The sequence below is a fragment of the Rhinoderma darwinii genome, chromosome 7, assembly GCF_050947455.1.
Source record: "Rhinoderma darwinii isolate aRhiDar2 chromosome 7, aRhiDar2.hap1, whole genome shotgun sequence".
Taxonomy (NCBI): Eukaryota; Metazoa; Chordata; class Amphibia; order Anura; family Rhinodermatidae; genus Rhinoderma; species Rhinoderma darwinii.
Window position 1 is genome coordinate 83100532 of NC_134693.1, and position 20433 is coordinate 83120964.

General features: G+C 42.8%; 1 protein-coding gene and 2 non-coding genes across 3 annotated transcripts; all 3 read left to right on the forward strand.

Moving 5' to 3' along the window:
* The first annotated feature begins 937 nt into the window (after positions 1–937).
* RPL3 (ribosomal protein L3) lies at positions 938–17248 on the forward strand. The gene is made up of 9 exons (XM_075833625.1): positions 938–1102; positions 2303–2495; positions 4555–4723; positions 5164–5299; positions 10707–10893; positions 11194–11354; positions 11428–11529; positions 13621–13836; positions 17131–17248. Exons 1-9 carry the CDS (start codon positions 953–955, stop codon positions 17170–17172), a joined length of 1356 nt encoding a protein of 451 aa, XP_075689740.1. The 5' UTR covers positions 938–952; the 3' UTR covers positions 17173–17248.
* Positions 11031–11124, forward strand: LOC142658284 (small nucleolar RNA U83B). Its single transcript, XR_012850111.1, has one exon. It is a non-coding gene; the product is annotated as a small nucleolar RNA U83B (small nucleolar RNA).
* On the forward strand, positions 12514–12604 carry LOC142658285 (small nucleolar RNA U83B). The gene has a single exon (XR_012850112.1). It is a non-coding gene; the product is annotated as a small nucleolar RNA U83B (small nucleolar RNA).
* Positions 17249–20433: the final 3185 nt, after the last annotated feature.

Below are 20433 nucleotides of genomic sequence, written 5' to 3' on the forward strand. Positions count from 1 at the left end.
TTACGTGCACGGGTCCGTAAATACCGGTGCAATACGGGTCAAATACGTATTTACACCAGTATTTACGGGTGGACAAAAATACGGTCGTGTGCATGAGGCCAAGCATAGAGAAAATGCGTGTGAATAAGGCCTTATGCACACGACATGATTTTCGGGTCGGATGGCTGCGGACTGTCAATGAGCCCGGACCGCAGAAGACGGCCGTAATAAGACACGTCCATTCTTTCTGCGGTCCGGGCTCCCAGGCCGTGTACGGACTGTAAAAACTACGGTCGTGTGAATGGGCCCCATAGAAATGAATGGGGCCGCAATTCTCCCGTGGATTTTCGAGGGAATTGCGGCCGCAAAAGCACGTTCGTGTGCATGAGGCCTAAGGCTACATTCACACGAACGTGTTTTTGCGGCCGCAATTCCGCCGAAAACCCACGGGAGAATTGCGGCCCCATTCATTTCTATGGGGCCATGCACACGACCGTAGTTTTTGCGGTCTTTGCACGGCCCGGGAACCCGCACCGCAGAAAGAACGGGCATGTCCTATTACGGACGTCTTCTGCGGTCCGGGCTCATTGAAAACAATGACGGCGGCCATGTGCATGTCGTACGATTTGCGGGTGGCCCGCGGCTGACAGTCCGCAGCCGGCCGACCCGAAAATCACGGCCGTGCACACGGCTACGGTCGTGTGCATGAGGCCTAACTGTCAGGAGGATGCACACTCCTATTTATCGCAGCCTGTACACCGGCTGTCTATGGAACTGATGGCAAAGCAGCACGTGTCTGCAGACAGGGAAGTCATGGAAAAGCCGGCTTATGTATAAAAACCGCAGCCCTATACATATAAAATCAGCAGTGATAAATACATGACACTAGCTGGAATGTAAGGCGAATAGACGTCGTTACCAGACACACCTCAATGCACGCGGCAACACCCATTCGCGTCCTATGTCACTGTAAATGTTTTGTTCCTTATTGCTAAAGTTGAGAGTTGTGGGGGGGAAAAAAAAAAAAAAAAAAAGATTGAGGGCGTGTCTATCCAGCGCATCTTTAAATAGTGAGGGTGCAGCCTCGTTGCTCTCTCTTCTAGTCCGGTCAGGAGACAGGATGGTAAGTGGAGGGCTATAGGCAATCCTGCTGTTATATAAGCCATCCCGTAACCTGTCCATCTCTAACCTTTACGCTTGTATATCGGCGACTGGAGCCTCGTGTGTGATGCCGATATGTGCAGTGTCCTCATTTTCTTTGTGTTTAGGGTTCGTGGGCGCAGCTGCGAGCCGCGGCCTGTACTAGAGGCCCGCACGCAGCCGCGGCCTGTACTAGGGGCCCGCACGCAGCCGCGGCCTGTACTAGGGGCCCGCACGCAGCCGCGGCCTGTACTAGGGGCCCGCACGCAGCCGCGGCCTGTACTAGGGGCCCGCACGCAGCCGCGGCCTGTACTAGGGGCCCGCACGCAGCCGCGGCCTGTACTAGGGGCCCGCACGCAGCCGCGGCCTGTACTAGGGGCCCGCACGCAGCCGCGGCCTGTACTAGGGGCCCGCACGCAGCCGCGGCCTGTACTAGGGGCCCGCACGCAGCCGCGGCCTGTACTAGGGGCCCGCACGCAGCCGCGGCCTGTACTAGGGGCCCGCACGCAGCCGCGGCCTGTACTAGGGGCCCGCACGCAGCCGCGGCCTGTACTAGGGGCCCGCACGCAGCCGCGGCCTGTACTAGGGGCCCGCACGCAGCCGCGGCCTGTACTAGGGGCCCGCACGCAGCCGCGGCCTGTACTAGGGGTCCGCACGCAGCCGCGGCCTGTACTAGGGGTCCGCACGCAGCCGCGGCCTGTACTAGGGGCCCGCACGCAGCCGCGGCCTGTACTAGGGGCCCGCACGCAGCCGCGGCCTGTACTAGGGGCCCGCACGCGGCCTGTACTAGGGGCCCGCACGCGGCCTGTACTAGGGGCCCGCACGCGGCCTGTACTAGGGGCCCGCACGCGGCCTGTACTAGGGGCCCGCACGCGGCCTGTACTAGGGGCCCGCACGCAGCCGCGGCCTGTACTAGGGGCCCGCACGCAGCCGCGGCCTGTACTAGGGGCCCGCACGCAGCCGCGGCCTGTACTAGGGGCCCGCACGCAGCCGCGGCCTGTACTAGGGGCCCGCACGCAGCCGCGGCCTGTACTAGAGGCCCGCACGCAGCCGCGGCCTGTACTTTGCTTTTTATTGTCTGCTTGAATGTAGCCGTTACTACAACTGCTGTACATGTTGTCTCCTAGTGTGAACTGTAACTCAATCATTGGGTGTTCATTTTGCCTTTTGTTTTCTTCCTTAGTCTCACCGTAAGTTCTCAGCTCCCAGACACGGCTCCCTGGGCTTCCTACCACGGAAACGCAGCAAGAGACACCGTGGCAAGGTTAAGAGCTTCCCTAAGGATGACCCAAGCAAACCTATCCATCTGACTGCCTTCTTGGGTTACAAGGCTGGCATGACCCACATTGTTAGAGAGGTGGACAGACCTGGCTCAAGTAAGCAAGAACTATATTTCAAATGGCCGTCTTATTCCCATCATGGGGTCTGCCATACATGTCTAATGTTGGTGCATCCCAGAGCTGTGACTTATCTCTAGAACGGGGGTCTCGGCGCATCAAGGTGGCACATGGGTGGCTGTATCACCATGTGGATCGGTTGCACCCCATTCTGGAAATTTGTCTTAGTTGATCTAACATAGCCCTTTAAAGTGTACCTGCGGTTTTAAAAAGAACTGGCATGTCAAGCTTTAGTTGTTGAACCTGCACTGATACGTAAAGTAGATCTATGCTTTTAGGTTCTAGGTATTCATATTTCTAAAAATCTCTAATGTTCAGAGATCTTTGCAAATGCAGAGTCTTCAAAGCTAAAACTTGTATGGACTCTCACATCAGTGGTGCTCCTAACAAATGCTTGACATTTAGGACGTTTTCAGGTGCTTAAGGCCCTGTTCACACAGATTTTTGCCGCAAAAAAAAAGTCCGGCATTGACTCCCATTGAATTCAAATGGAGGTGTCTTTACCACGAGCAAAAATAAAAATCCGCTTGTGAGGAAAAAGTGACCTGCCTTATCTTGAGGTGGTCTCCACCTCAGAAACCCATTGAAATCAATGGGAGACAGAAATGCGTTTTACGCAGGAAACACGTGCTGAGTTTCACTTCGAAAAAACCGTGCCTAATAGCGGCAAAAACGCGTGTGGTGCAAAACAACTTTTTTTTTTTTTTTTTAAATGGAGCTAATTTTTCCAGGCAGCATTTTATGCCTGCAAAAAAACTTCGTGTGAACAGGCCCTAACACTGTTGTATTGTCCAGTTTATACCCATACAACTAGGTGCTGAGTCACCTCATTCACTTGTTCAGACGGCTACACATGATGAAACTCCCGACGGGCGGACTGATAGACATCTTATGGTTGTCTCTGCTGAATGTCGACTACTGATTGTAGCTCTTTATAGTTTACCTGTTGTCTTAGTATCATTCATAAGTCACTTAACAGGCAGATATTTTGGCCGTGAAAGAGCGCCTATCGACAATACAGCATGTCGGTTGACGCTTGTTCTATTGAAACATTGTAGTAACTGCAAGTATTGGGATGAACTATCATTAAAGGGGTTTTCCGGGTTAAAAATGTGTGTGAATGCTTGTAACTTATGAATGTAACTACATTTGTAATATACTTACTTTTTCCAAAGTAGCCCAGTTTCCAGATGATGCCGTGGGGTACTTGACTGGTGACTTCACTCTCTGGCCACTTTGTTGCTCTTCAATTATTTTCCGGGTATGTGACCCGTCACTTGTGCCGTGAATGGGCTGTACTGTTGTACAGCAAGTAACGCGCATGCGCGGTCCTGGACAGCAGGAACCATGCATACGTGTAACTGTACAACAGAACAGCTCATACACGACTCATCACAAGTGACGTGTCGTATACCTTTAAGAGAATTGAAGATTAACACAGCCGCCAGACTGACGTCACCTGTCAAGTACCCCACGGCAGCATCTGGCCACGGGCCCAATTTGGAAAATGTTAGTATAGTACAAATCTACATTCAATTAATCTACAAGCATTAACAGTTTAACTCGGAAAACCCCTTTAATTCCTCCCCATACATATTGCATCTTGGCAAAAGACTTAGCAAAGTTCTGATCATTTTTAGTTTTATGCTAGTTTGTTCTAAGTGCCCAACTGGATGTTTTTTTTACTTTTCACGAAATGGATGTAGTAAAGAAAAGGTGTATGATGCAGACCAGTCAGATCACACTGCTTTGAAACAAGCTTGGCATGAATGGAGAGAAGTGTATGGCACTGATTGGTCAGCGTCGTACACTTTTCTTTACTACATCCATTTCGTGAAAAATAAAAAAAACATCCAGTTGGGCACTTAGAACAAACTAGCATAAAATTAAAAATGATCATAACTTAGTGAAACTTTTTTAATTAAAAACAAAACTAATCTACATTAAAGCACCTATTAGATTAGGTAGGATATAGAGCAGTTGTAAACTGGTGACAGAGCCTCTTTAAGATGTCCACCTCTGACTTGTGTGTTTTTAGAGGTGAATAAGAAAGAAGTTGTGGAGGCAGTAACTGTTGTGGAGACTCCTCCAATGGTCATTGTTGGAATTGTGGGATACGTCCAGACTCCACGTGGTCTACGCAGCTTCAAAACTATCTTTGCTGAACACATCAGTGATGAATGCAAGAGGCGCTTCTACAAGAACTGGTAAGGGACTGGTGTTTTGTTTTAAGGTTGTGGATATAGTGACAAAGGCCATTCATAGTTTATTTTAAACACTAAACGTAGATGCATTATAGCATATCATGACAGTGGTCAGTTTGACTCAACATGAAACTTTGCAATAAATCCCCTAGCATATTGTCAGATGAAATGCCAAATTCTAAGTAGTTCACTACTTTAGCATGTATGTTTTCTTCCAGGTATATTTAGTACCATCAAATAAATGTAATGTACATTGGTAGCTCCTCTCAGCTCTGGCCTTGCCTGCCTTTGTCTGACGAGCTCCAGGCTCCGCTTGCTTGCTGAATCTCCTGTGAAGCTATGCAATGAGCCGAACACTTAAAATGGTCTGGTGCCTTCCGCTCTTGTCCTTTCATTGGGGCATGATGAAGGTTCACTCCAACTTGCGTGCTCTATTGTTAAAGGTATAAATCCAAGAAAAAGGCCTTCACAAAGTACTGCAAAAAGTGGCAAGATGATGAAGGCAAGAAGCAGCTGGAGAAAGACTTTGCAAGCATGAAAAAATATTGCCAGGTCATCAGGGTCCTTGCCCACACACAGGTATGTGGTAGTCATTGCATATTGTTGTGAATTTTCCCATGGCATTTGCCTTCATCTGTGCAATTAGAATACTAAATTGTGCACTTCTTGGATATATTCTCATGGAATTGCACAATTTCCATTAAAGCACATCAATACACAAATTTTGCTATGGTTTTGAAAGACTGTTACAAGAAACTTTCCAGATTCATAAACCTAATCAATACCACATGCCAAAATTACCATTGTCGTTTTTCATTGTTTATATTTCCCCCATTGAAATCAATGGAGAACTGGCAAAAGCATGACGACTGAGGCATGTTCCAGTTAAGCCTTAAAGGCATGGTGTTGCCCGAAAAACATGTTTTTTTTTTAAAATTTAAACATTTAGTGTGTGGGTGATTAAACATTGTTCAAATTTTTTTTATTTTTTTCGCGAGTCAGGAAATATTATAAATTTTTTCTAATTTATAATACTACCCATTTTTGGTCACTAGATGGAGCTAGTTCCCAAAATTGCAGCATTGCAACATTGGGTTAAAAGCTCTCGCTCTAGTGAGCTCTCAGCATCCCCCCCTCCTTTATCCTGGCTAGTGCCGGGATAAACGAGGGGTTTGAAAGGTTTAACCTCCTACACTGTGTCGCCATTTTTTGAGGTAACCCACAGTGTAGTAGGTTTACATACAGTAGTAAACACACACAAACACTAACATACATTGAAATCTCTTACCTGCTCCTGCCGCCGCGGCTCCCTCCGGCCCGTCCGCTCCCTTTGCTGCCGCTGTTCCATGTGCACAAGTCCGGAAGCCGCGACCGGAAGTAGTAATATTACTGTCCGGCCGCGACTTCCGGTCCACAGGAAAATGGCGCCGGACGGCGCCAATTTCAAATAGGACTGTGTGGGAGCGGCGCATGCGTAGTTCCCACACAGACGCCGTACACGGACGTGAATGGGACGGGAGCCGTTCACAGTCCCTATGGGACTGTGGCTGCCGTACTCTATGTCTGTGTGTGTCGTTAATCGACACACACAGAAATGGAACAAAAAATGGCAGCCCCCATAGGGAAGAAAAAGTGTAAAAATAAGAAACAGTAAAACACAAACACACAAATGAATATAAATGTTTTTATTAAAGCACTAACATCTTTAACATATAAAAAAATTATTTGTGATGACACTGTTCCTTTAAATGGCTGCCTCTGCATCTATGGGGCTAAAAAATACATGAGTTTGCTGGGAAATACATGGTATTGAACCATACTCTGGGAGTTCATAACATTCCATTCACAGTACTGTTAAGCAGCATTCACATGCTTCAGATTTCACTCATGTAAAATCTGAGTGTGAATGTAGCCTAACACTTGGCTCCTTGCAGTGATGTACAGCTGTAGCAAATGTGGCAAGGCTGTCCCATATGGCATGTTATCTGTGGTAGTCCATAAGCAAAGATGGCCATTAGATGTGCACACTAGAGGAGCTTTCCGATATTTAAAACTAGACATACCGGTGTTAAGGTACTATTTAATGACAAATGATTTTGAGATTATGTGCAGAAGAAAAGTCAGAAAGTTGAATGAGTTTTGGCATATCGCCAGTGAGTTCCTCATTTAATCTGCGGGAATAGCTATGTAGTTCATATTCTAGTACATAAGAAAACGGCACTCGGCGAACACCAATGGCACTTAAAGAGGCTCTGTCACCAGATTTTGCAACCCCTATCTGCTATTGCAGCAGATAGGCGCTGCAATGTAGATTACAGTAACGTTTTTATTTTTAGAAAACGAGCATTTTCGGCCAAGTTATGACCATTTTTGTATTTATGCAAATGAGGCTTGCAAAAGTACAACTGGGCGTGTATTATGTGCGTACATCGGGGCGTGTTTACTACTTTTACTAGCTGGGCGCTCTGATGAGAAGTATCATCCACTTCTCTTCAGAACGCCCAGCTTCTGGCAGTGCAGACACAGCGTGTTCTCGAGAGATCACGCTGTGACGTCACTCACAGGTCCTGCATCGTGTCAGACGAGCCGGCACCAGAGGCTACAGATGATTCTGCAGCAGCATCGGCGTTTGCAGGTAAATCGATGTAGCTACTTACCTGCAACCGCTGATGCTGCTGCAGAATAAACTGTAGCCTCTGGTGCCGATGTGGCCGTCACGATGCAGGACCTGTGAGTGACGTCACAGATCTGCACTGCCAGAAGCTGGGCGTTCTGAAGAGAAGTGGATGCTTCTCATCAGAACGCCCAGCTAGTGAAAGTAGTAAACACGCCCCGATGTACGCACATAATACACGCCCAGTTGTACTTTTACTTTTCAACACGCCCAGTTGTACTTTTACAAGCCTCATTTGCATAAATACGAAAATGGTCATAACTTGGCCAAAAATGCTCGTTTTTTAAAAATAAAAACGTTACTGTAATCTACATTGCAGCGCCTATCTGCTGCAATAGCAGATAGGGGTTGCACAATCTGGTGACAGAGCCTCTTTAAGCACTATCCAAAAATAAATATGCATTACTGCTGAATCTACTTACAACAGTGAGGTTCTTAGCGCACATAGTTCATATTCTAGACAGGCTGTACTGGTGAAAGACCTATTTTAAAGCGGCTCTGTCTCCAGATTCTCTAATCCCTATCTCCTATTGCATGTGATCGGTGCTGCAATGTAGATAACAGTAAAGTTTTTTTGTTTTTTTTTTAAACTTTCATTTTTGGCCAAGTTGAGTGATTATTTTTTTTATATATATGTGCGTGCAAAGGAGGTTTTAAATGGACAACTGGGCGTTTTTTTTTTTTCGTATGTCCAACTGGGCGTGTGTTGTGTTTTTAACTGAACGTGTTTACTTGTTTTACTAACTGGGCGTTGTGAATAGAAGTGTATGATGCTGACTAATCGGTGACCAATCAGCATCATGCACTCCTCTCCATTCATTTACACAGCAGCATCACATTCTTACTAGAACGATGTGCAGCCACATTGCACTGTATTCAATGTGCAGATTTCAATGAGCGCAGATTTTGCTTGGTAGTTTTTCTGTTTTGGGTTTTGCTGGTTTATAATGTGGGGGTATGTGTAATCTGTGCGGAGTACATCAGGGCATAAGAGGGTATGATAATGGGATAAATAATATTTCATAGATATGTGGCCGGTGTTGCACTGATAAAGGGCGCCCGATCTTATCCACTTTTGAACACTCCGCACATTTTGCATCGCCATATTCTGAAAGCCAGAACTTCTTTCTTTTTTTTTTTCACCACCGGAGCCCTGTTAGGGCTTATTTGTTGCGGGACAATCTGTAGTTTTCATTGGTACCATTTTGGGGTACATGCATGTTTTTTTTGTTTTTTTTTAATTTATTTATTTTTTTAAATCACTTTTTATTCAATTTGTTTGCAATCCTGAGCAAAAAACAGGAATTCTGACACCGTTTTTTTAGGTTTTCTTTTTGCGGCGCTCACCGTACGCTATAAATGACATTTTTACTTTATTCTGCGGGTTGGTACGATTACAGCGATACCATATGTATATAGGTTTGCTACTTTTTTTTTTTTTTCTTCTCGCGTTTGCACAATAAAATGGCTTATTTATAAAAAAAAAAAAATTCTGTCACCATATTCGGAGAGCCATAATTTTTTTATTTTTTAGTCAAAGCTCTATAAGGGCTTGTTTTTTGCGGGACGAATGGAAGCTTTTATCGGTACTATTTTCGGGTACATGCGACTTTTTGATCACTTTTTATTCTTTATTTAGGGAGCGGTGGTGACCAAAAAAATTTCTGTCGTAGTTTTTTAAAGTTTTTTTTTTTTTTTTTTTTTTTTTTGGGGTGTTCATCGTGCGGGAAAAAACATTAGTTTTATATATTTTTTTTTAAACCTTTTTAGTACTTTTTTATTTATTTTTTCTACTTTTTTCACTTGTCCCACTAGGGGACACTTAGACTTGCAGCTTTGATCGCAGTATAATGTACTCCAACTGTCATTGTGACGTAACTGTCACACTGACAGGAAGCCTCGGAGGACCGGCCGGAGGCTGCTCCTCCGAGGCATCCGTACATGGCAACCCGGAGGTCATTATCTTACCTCCGATTGCCGTGACAAGCATCGGTAGCCCCCACGATCACTTCGTGGGGGCTGCCGATGTGCTTCAAACCCCTTAAATGTGGCGACGGCACGCCGTCGCCGCACTTAAGGGGTTAATTGCCGAAAGCAGCGGTGATGGTCCGCTGTCTGGCGAGACTGATGTCTCAGCTGTCTAGGACAGCTGTCAGCGCGCGCCTGTCACTGTGTTTACACTGAGTGACAGTTAGAAATGCTGACGAAAGTGAACGTCCTGGTGCGGGAACTAGCAGCCGACCAGGACGTTCATTTTCAAGTCCTTATGTTGACGCAAAAATAAGTTCTAGCTCTTTGAATGTGACGATGGAAAAGCTTAAATTGCTTGTGGGTTAAACTTGTGGTCTTGTATGGTGTTTTACACATGCTATAAGACTTGGAGGCCAACAGGACTTGTTGGGCGGACTGAATGATGAGACTCGACGAGCAAACAGATTGTTTATTGCAATCTTTGAATGTCTATTCAGACAATAGGAGTAGAAAGACTTGTGCTCCTATTGTCTGAATTGTTTGAGTCTGCAAAATTGAGAGAATTTGTCGCTCCAGTCACTAAACTTTTTTTTTTTTTTTTTTTGGTGCTCAGTCAGAGCTTTACAAGCTTCCAAAGTTTCATGCGCAGGAATAATACCATTATACCAATTGCATAGAGCAGAACTGTCCTGACTTGCTTTGGAGCCAGTATAGGAAATATACCCAAACAATCACCTCTTACAATAAATACTTCTGGTCAGTCAAGCTCAATGACTCTTTGCGGCTGATTTACAAAGACTGGCATTTCATACATCTGTCTTATTATGAAGCCTGCATGAATAAGATATGGCTAACTTAAGAGGCATGCAACTCTTCTATTGTCCATGCAGAAAGCGAAATCTACATCTGATAAGTGCTGATGTAGTATCCTGCTATATTTTAGGACCGTTTCTGGTTTCAATTGGTGAATTTGTTAAGCTGTGATGGTCCTGCCCCTCCTATGTCCTGCCCAATTTTTTAAGTGTGGAGAACTGCTGAGTCGCAACATTTTCACAGAAGCACAACTTTTTTTTTATATGCCAGAAAACAAGTAAATGTTTAATAAATACCCGTATTTCTAATTGCTAGTTTTAAATTTCCCCAGCTTAATAGGGACTTGTTTCTCATGCTAATATCTCTGTAATTATCATACGGGCCCGAATTACCTTTATTGTGATGGCAGCACAAACCTATTTACAACATAAAAGTAACAATTGCATGTAAACACCACGTACTGTCTGGTTTCTATTTTTGCTGAGTTCCATTTTTTTATCTTATTTTTTTTTTTTTATATATTTGAAGATGCGCTTGCTCTCCCTGCGTCAGAAGAAGTCTCATCTCATGGAGATCCAGGTTAATGGTGGAACAATTGCAGAGAAGGTGGACTGGGCTCGTGAGAAGCTGGAGCAGCAGGTGGCAGTGTCTGGAGTCTTTGGTCAAGATGAAATGATAGATGTCATTGGAGTCACAAAGGGAAAAGGCTACAAAGGTGAGATTTGAAGGGTGTATTTCCCTTATTTTTTATATGTATGTGTTTGTAATGTCTGATAAAACTGACCTTTCCCTTAATTGGTAGCAACCCATGGCTGGTATGACATGTTACATAGAGACGTTAGGCCTTTTTAATCTGTTCTGTGATGAGGTTATGGAATAAGCGCTGGGCACAGTGCCTGAATAACACTGAAGAAGAATTCCATGCTGCCTTCCTTCTGAGAACAAGCTATAGCAAGGTTACAAAATAAACATGTGTTGCTGCTTTCCTTCCTAATTTGTATATTACCCTATCCAGGTGTGACTAGCCGTTGGCATACAAAGAAGTTGCCACGCAAGACTCACAGAGGTTTGCGAAAGGTTGCTTGTATTGGAGCCTGGCATCCTGCCCGTGTGGCCTTCTCTGTAGCTCGTGCTGGACAAAAAGGTTACCATCACCGCACTGAGATCAATAAAAAGGTATTTGCTTTCAGTCATGGTTGCTGTGTATGTAACTGAAGTACAGTCAAACTAAATTTTAACTTTCACCCAGGTATATAAGATTGGACAAGGCTACCACTCAAAGGATGGCAAACTAGTAAAGAACAATGCTTCAACTGACTACGATCTGTCGGATAAGAGTATCAACCCATTGGTAAGTTTGCTTTGCAGTACAGGGTATTGTCAGATGACATTTAGTCAGCTAGCCCTAGAAGTACAAAATCCAGAGGTTCAATATAAATGCAAATGCAGTATTTAAGTCCCCTTCAGATAAAATGATGCTGGTTTCTTAAAGAGGCTCTGTCACCACATTATAAGTGGCCTATCTTGTACATAATGTGAATGGCGCTGTAATGTAGTTTACAGCAGTGTTTATTATTTAGAAACAATCATTTTTGACCGTGTTATGACCTATTTTAGCTTTATTCTAATGAGTTTCTTAATGGACAACTGGGTGTTTTTTACTTTTTGACCAAGTGGGCATTGTAAATAAGTGTATGACGCTGACCAATTAGCGTCATACACTTCTCCCCATTCATTTACACAGCATATAGTGATCTTATTACATCACTATGTGCAGCCACAAATACTTAACGTTACTCAAGTGTCCTGACAGTGAATATACATTACCTCCAGCCAGGGCGTGATGTCTATTCAGAATCTTGACATTTCTGTAGCGTCTGTGATTTACAGCAAGGCAAACGTAATCTCGTTTTAAATGACATATTACATCGTAATCTTATTTAGAGATTACGCTTGCCTTGCTGTGAATCTCAGACGCTACAGAAGTGAGTATTCTAAATACACATCCCGTCCTGGCTGGTGGTAATGTCTATTCACTGTCGGGACACTTGAGTAACGTCTTTGTGCAGCCAAACACACTGATGTAATAAGATAACTATGTGCTGTGCAAATGAATGGAGAAGTGTATGACGCTGATTGGTCAGCGTCATACACCTCCCACTTGGTCAAAGTAAAACACGCTAAATAAAAAAACTGCTGTAATTTACATTACAGCACCGATCATATGTACAAGATAAACCACTTATAATGTGGTGACAGCCTCTTTAAAAACCGTTTTGTGCAGTTATGTTTGTTTTTTTCAAAGGCTCGAAGTCTATAATACCAATTGATCTCTTCTGTCCTATGATGAAGCAATGGAAATTGCACTGGATAGTGCCTGATGTGCATGATTAATATTTCCATGCTGCCTTCCTTCTGAGGATTTTGCTCAGGTTCTACTTGGCTCTCCTGAATAACAACCATTAAATTGCCTTTGTCTTTTTGTTGGCGGAGTGGTTTTCCAGTATTTCCTTAACTAGTCAATCGTGTCATCCCTGTACTCCTTTGAAGCTTCAAAGGATACTGTCCATATCAGATATACTGTAACATTAGTATTGCAGTATATCATGCGAACGATCGCTTGTTCAAGTCTCCTGGGGTGACTAAAAAAAAGTAAACAGTTAAATTTTTGTTTAAAAAAGTGTTCAGCTAAAAAAAACTTTCTCCTAAAGCAATGTTAAAAAAATCAAAGTTAACATAACTGGTATTGCATAGAAGTCCAAACTATCACAATATGGCATTATTTAACCCGCTCGGTGAGCGCCATAAAAAGAATGACCCCAACATGGTATCAGTGAAGACTACAGCTCGCCTCACACAAATTAATCCCTCAATCACTACATTGACAGGAAAATGATAAAGTTATGGCTTCCAGAACATGGCTACACATTTGTGTTTTGTTTAAAGTGGTAAAACAAATTTTGGTATCTCTGTAATCGGATCAGCCTGTGGAATAAGGTGAACATGTAGAAATTTTTACTGCTTGACGGACGCCATAAGAACAAAACGCCCTGGAAAATGGCGTAATCGCTGTTCTTCTTTTCGGCACTTTTTTTTTTTTTCAGCTTCACAGTACAGTATATGGTACAATAAATGGTGCCATGACCAACTACAACTTGTCCCGCAAAAAACAAGCCCTCATACAACTATGTCCACAAAAAAAAGGATATGGCTTTTGGAAGGCAGGCAGGAAAAACAAAAATGAGGGAATTGGCTATCCAAGGGGTTAAACCAGATCCAGAAGTAAATCTAAGGAAAGTTCTTAAGAATTATTATTTTTTTTCTTGTCCACTACTGTTTGACTAAACCTGAGCTCAGAACGGTTATCCTCTTACAGTTTGTTTTTTTGGGTGTGCACTAAATTTACACTTGCGACAGATTAACCTCTACAACCTTTTTATAGGGGGGATTTGTTCATTATGGAGAAGTGAAAAATGACTTCATCATGCTGAAGGGCTGTGTTATCGGGACCAAGAAAAGGGTTCTCACCCTCCGCAAGTCTCTTCTTGTGCAGACTAGCCGTCGTGCATTGGAGAAGATTGACCTGAAATTTATTGACACAACCTCCAAATTTGGACATGGACGCTTCCAGACAGCAGAAGAAAAGAAGGCTTTCATGGTATGAAGTTGTAAATTAAAGGGAATGTGTCACTACAAATTGTTTTTTCAGTTAAACAATTAGTATTTGAGTGATTACACTGTTTTAATTTTTTTTCACAAGTCAGGAAATATTATAAATTAGATTCTAATTTATAACCTTTCCATGTGCTGGGCACTATAGGGAGCAGTTCCCAAAATTGCAGCATGGTCACTGTAGTAAAGCAACCTCATTGATTTATGCTGCAAATTTGGGGTGGACACTCTCCTCTAGTGTCCTCACACAATTCCCCCCCCCCTTCTGGCTAGTGCCAGAAAAAGGAGGGGTTTGAATCTTCAGACCTCCTACACTGTGCCACCATTTTCTGAGCGAATGCAGTGTAGAAGGATTAGATACAGGGCTCAGCAGACAGTATCACACGCGCATAAAGTACCTGCTCCTGCCTCCACTGGTCTACGCTCCTATTCCTTCGCTTCGTTGAACATATGGCCGGAAGTCCTCTTACTGTCCGGCAGCGGCTTCCGGTCGACGTGAAAATGGCGCCGGGTTTCAGTCTGCGAACTGTCTTCGTTTTTGTCTGTGGGAGCGGCACGTGCGCAGTTCCCACACAGCCTGCATACGCTTCAGAGAATGGAACGGCTCCCGTTCACATTCTCCATGGGGATGTATGTGGTAATCGACACAGATGAGAAAAAATGGCAGCCCCCATAGAGAAGTAAAAGTAAAAAAACAGTAAAAAGTAGAACATGAGAACACAAATAAATAAAATTTATGTTCATATCATATAAGCCATATAACAAAATTGTACCTTCCCTTTAAGTGTATTGCATTGTATTAACAGTTATGAAATTTCAAATGCAAAGCCTAGATAGTATTTTGACGACTTAAATAGTTGAGATTAAAAACTGTTAGTAAAAGATGTGAGACTAATGAATGGCCTCCACTGTGTACACCATCCCCCCAATGGCCAGATAAAAATGTATGCTCACTGCTCCTTTTCGCTTATTACTGGGTCCCTTCCAACTCTCCCAGTATAGAGTATGTTCACACAGGCTATTTTCGGGCTGTAAACCGCCGAAAAATCAGAAGTAGAACGCCTCCAAACATCTGCCCATTGATTGCAATGAGAAACTTCATTCTGTACAGTCGGGCCAGTTTTTACACGGCAGTTTTGAAAAAGTGCTGCAAAAACGAAGTGCAGGTCACTTCTTGGGATATTTTTGGAGCAGTTTTTCGTGACTATTGACGACCGCTACAAAAATGTCCGTTAAAATGCAGCGAAAATAGCGAGTGGTTTAAAAAAAATCTGAATCAGGAGCTGGTTTCCTTTAAACGGCTCCTTGTGTTTGAATTTGCATGTGAACATACCCGTACTGACTAGCAACGCCAGGGCCTTAAAGAGGCTCTGTCACCAGATTTTGCAACCCCTATCTGCTATTGCAGCAGATCGGCGCTGCTTTTATTTTTAAAAAAACGAGCATTTTTGGCCAAGTTATGACCATTTTTGTATTTATGCAAATGAGGCTTGCTAAAGTCCAACTGGGTGTTTTTTAAAGTAAAAGTCCAATTGGGCGTGTATTATGTGTCTTCCATCTGGGCGTGTTTACTACTTTTACTAGCTGGGCGTTCTGACGAGAAGTATCATCCACTTCTCTTCAGAACGCCCAGCTTCTGGCAGTGCAGACACAGCGCGTTCTCGAGAGATCACGCTGTGACGTCACTTCCTGCCCCAGGTCCTGCATCGTGTCGGACGAGCGAGGACACATCGGCACCAGAGTCTGCAGTTGATTCTGCAGCAGCATCAGCGTTTGCAGGTAAGTAGCTACGTCGACTTACCTGCAAACGCCGATGCTGCTGCAGAATCAACTGTAGCCTCTGGTGCCGATGTGGCCGACACGATGCAGGACCTGGGGCAGGAAGTGAGTGATGTCACAGCGTGATCTCTCGAACACGCTGTGTGTCTGCACTGCCAAAAGCTGGGTGTTAACGAACAGAAGTGGATGATGCTGATATCTGATTGGGTGCCATGGCAGCCGGGGTCCTAATAAAGGCCCTTACGTCTGCCCTGGCTATATACATATTAGAAAGTGCCAGTCTGTTCTTTACGGTCAGGCAATAATGCTCTGGTATACAAAGTATACCAAAGCGTTATATCTGCAATCTAAAGATCGCATAGCGAAATCTCCTAGTGAGACTGAAAAATGTGAAATAAAAATGAATAAGGTACACATTAAAAATCATGTTTTGCCATAAATGGTTTTATTTAGTAAGTGTAAATAAAATACACATATTGTATCCCTGAAATCGTGATGACCCAAAAAATAGTTATATTTAAAACCGCACCCCATAAAAAAAAACTGAAATTGCTGTTTCTTTTCTTATTCCCCCCCAAATAATAAAGTGTTTCAATGAATTAGAATATCAGAAAGCTAATTTATTTCAGTAATTCAATACCAAACTCCTATTATACATTAATTACACACACCTATTTCCGACATATTTTTTTTCTTGAGGTTTACGGCTTGCTGTTAATGAAAACCCACATTTTAGTCTCTGAGAATTTGAATATTGGGTAAAAGTTGCAAATTGTAGCCTCCGTGTCACACTCTAATCAGCAAATCGGCACAACACCTGCAAAGGTTTCCTAAGCCTTTAAAAATACTCTGCATGTAATGAATCCTTTTGAGTTTTGCTTTTTGAATTGAATTACTGAAATTATTTTTTTTTATATTCTAATTCATTAAGATGGACTAGTGTGTATCTCCTAATGCAGGCCTGTCTTGCTACACCCCACAGTGTAACATGCACCAAATCTCTGAATCTGTCAAATTTTAATTTGTCAGGACATGGTGGCCCATCCGCTTTGGTAAGCAACTCAAAGTGGCGAGGCCAGCGTAAAATGCACAGAAGCTGCAACTTTTAGACCTCCGGGCCTTCTACAACTTTTCTATGCTGGAAAACTGCTGTAGAAAGATGGATATATCAACCCAAGTGCCCCCCCCCCCCCCCCCCCCACCTCACCAATGTCTTTCTGTGCTTAGTGAGTTAGCATGTTTTGACCTAGCAGAGTAGGGATATTGAAGTTTCTTTACGTGTTAATTGTTGGCATTCCTCGTTTTCAATACCCTATTGCCTAGCAGTGTGGCATTCTTCTATTAAAGCGGTGTTCATATATAGACTTTTATGGCATAACAATTTAGTCTGCAGATGACTTACTGCTTTTCCATCTGACTATTTCTATCAGATTAAATGGCCTGAATATTTAATGTAGTAATCAACCACTATATCTGTACTAACCAAGTCTTTATTTCATAGGGTCCTCTTAAGAAAGACCGCCTGGCAAAGGAGGAAGCCTAAACCTTACCATACCTTGATCCATCTACCACCTGGGCTACATTGGAGTTTCAATTTCTCAATAAATTCTGTAAAAACATCATGCAGTCCTTGAGTTTTACAAAGATTCGTGGCATGTAAAAATTGACAGGTCTCAATAGCAATGCACTAATTTTGCCATTGACTGCAATATTGTGATATTGTAGTTATGGCATAAGTGTTCTAATGACTGCAGATTCAAGGCCCCTAGGGTGGGCTAATAACAGTGAAATTTAAATCACACCTCCGCCCCCCCCCCCCCCCCCATTTCCCTAGATCACATATAAAAATAAACTAACACATTAGGTATCCCCACATCTGGAAACACCCGAACTATATTTATCCAGTACAGTGAACATCCTAGCGGGAAAAGGTCAAAATGCCTTTTTTTTTTTTTTTTGCCACGTCAACCCCTACAAAGAATTTTTAATAAAGTGATAAATGCCATATTCCCCCAAATGGTATTCATGAAAGCTATATCTTTCCACATACAAAGACACCTGCACAACTGTCCACAGAAATAGTTATTGGGGGTTGCAATTTTTGTTTCAAACTGTACTTTGTTCCCTCTACACCTCCACGCTACCAGGAGGGATTCACTGCTTCCAAGGAAACAGGAAGCTGTTTAAATTCCCCTTCCTTACCCTCTCCAGTTATCTCCTGTCCCCTGGGAAACGGGGATCAGGATCCGTGCATCAGGCACCCCAGTCTGTCTTCCCCTGGACGAATGAGCAGTGTCTCGGCAGGGAACTTCTTTTTAATCTGACGTAGTTGAGTTTTTTTTTTTTTGTTTTTTTTTTTAAATATACTTACACCAATCATGTTAACCCCTTAGTGACCAGCCCATTTTAGGCCTTAATGACCAAGCTATTTTATTCGTTTTTCTATAGTCGCATTCAAAGAGCTATAACGTTTTTATTTTTTCGTCTACATAGCTGTATGAGGACTTGTTTTTTGCGGGATTAGTTGTGCTTTTTAATGGCACCATTTTTGGGTACATATAATTTTTATATTAACTTTTATTAACCTTTTTGGGGGGGATTATAAAAAAAAACTGAAATTCCGCCATTGTTCTATGCGTTTTTAAATTGACGCCGTTCACTGTGCGACGTAATTAACATGTGACCTTTATTCTATGGGTCGGTACGATTACGGCGATACCACATATGTGGAGGTTTTTTTGTTTTACGACTTTTGCACAATAAAAACACTTTTGAACTAAAATTATTTGTTTTTGCATCGTCTCTTTCCAAGAGCCGTAATTTTTTTTATTTTTCAATCAATGTAGTGATTTTTTGGGCTTGTTTTCTGCGGGACGAGACGTAGTTTTGAATGGTACTGTTTTTGGGTACATGGGACTTATTGATTCATTTTTATTATGACTTTTTTGGGGGGCAATGGAAAAAAATTGCAATTTCGCCAGAGTTTTTTGCGTTTTTTTTTACGGTGTTCACTTTGTGGTTTAAATTACATATTCACTTTATTAATGGAGTCATTACGGTCGCGGCGATACCACATATGTGTACTTTTTTTTTTTTTTTTTTTTTTTACACTTTTACTAAATAAAACCACTTTTTATGGAAAAAAAATGGTTTTATTTATTTTTTTACTGTACTTTTTATTAATAATCTTTATTTCACTTTGACTTATTTTATTAGTCCCACTAGGGGACTTCACTGTGCGATGTTCCGATCGCTGCTATAATGCTCTGGTATACTTCCTAACAGGCATATGTCCAGGGCAGACCTGGGGGCTTTTCAGTCCCCCGGCTGCCATGACACCCCATCGGAGACCCGCGATTGCATTCGCGGGCCGCCGATGGGTGAGAGAGGGAGTGCACTCCCTCTGTAAACAAAGTTAAATGCCGCGGTCGCTATTGACGGCGGCATTTAACGGGTTAAACGACCGCGATCGAAGTAAACTTCGATCGCGGGCGTTGGAGCAGGAGCTCAGCTGTCATCAGACAGCAGAGCCCCGGCTCCTGCCTGCACGGGAGACCCGTGCAGGACTTAGACTAGGCTGACGTGAAAAGGCGTCACCCTAGCCTAAAGCCCAGTAGTGAATCACGTTAAAAGGCGTATTAGTGGTCACTAAGGGGTTAAACGTTTGTTAGTTGTGGCATTACCAAATATGTCAAGTTTTGGGACTTCTCATTTAAAGACCAGTACTGCTTGATTGATCTGGGTAGTAGTTGTGAGTTATTTCAGGGCTGCTACGTGCTGAATACATTACAAGTTCAGCCACATTTCCTCATGCAGAGTCTGACGCAGCTTGGTAAGAATGTGGTTATGTTTTTATATAACCCCCCTCCCTCTGTAAAGCCTCAAAATATTCAACTGAAAACGTATGTTTATTTTTCAGGGAGGTAAAGAGGGAATTCAAAAGATCAGACCTATTAACCCCTTAGTGTCTAAGCCTGTTTTGGCCTTGTGGACACAGCTGATTTTTGCAAATCTGATGTGTTACTTTATGTGGTAATAACTCGAATTCTTTTACCTATCCAAGCGATTCTGAGATTGTTTTCTCATGACATGTTGTTCTTTATGATACTGAAAAAATGTGCTTGTTAAACTCCATATTTATTTGTAAAAAACATATCTAGAGAAAATTTGCAAAAAACTGCATTTTTCTAAATTGTAATATATCTACTTGTAAAACAGATCGTAATACCACACAATATTTACTAGTTAACATTTCCTATGTCTACTTTATATTTGCATCGTTTTTCTTGAACGACCTTTTATTTTTTAGGACGTTACAAGGCTTAGAGAATTTTAGCTGCAATTTCTCGCATTTTCAAGAATTTCAAAAGGCTATTTTTTCAGGGACCAGTTCAGTTCTGAAGTGGTTTTGAGGGCCTTATATATTAGAAAGTCCCCAATCACCCCATTTTAAAAACTGCACCCTTCAAAGTATTCAGAAATTATTTTAACCCTTTAGGCATTTCACAGGAATTAAAGCAAAGTAGAGATGAAATTTACAAATGTAAACATTTTTTTTACGAAATTCATTTGTAATAGTTTTTTCTGTAACACAGAAGGTTTTACGAGAGAAACGCAACTCCATACTTATTGCCCAGATTGTGCAGTTTTTAGAAATATCCCACATGTGGCCCTAGTGTAAAAATGGACAAACACTGGCCTCAGAAGCAACGGAGCACCTGGTGGATTTTGGGGCCTCTATTTTATTAGAATATATTTTAGGCAAGATGTCAGGTTTGAAGAGGTCTTGTGGTGCCAAAACAGT

Excerpts from the sequence above, each read along its gene's own strand:
- RPL3 (XM_075833625.1), top strand. The coding sequence starts at position 953 with ATGTTTTGTTCCTTATTGCTAAAGTTGAGAGTTGTGGGGGGGAAAAAA. Across the intron at positions 11,355-11,427 it reads GCACTGAGATCAATAAAAAG|GTATATAAGATTGGACAAGG; the intron begins GTATTTGCTTTC and ends ACTTTCACCCAG. Across the intron at positions 13,837-17,130 it reads AAGAAAAGAAGGCTTTCATG|GGTCCTCTTAAGAAAGACCG; the intron begins GTATGAAGTTGT and ends TTTATTTCATAG.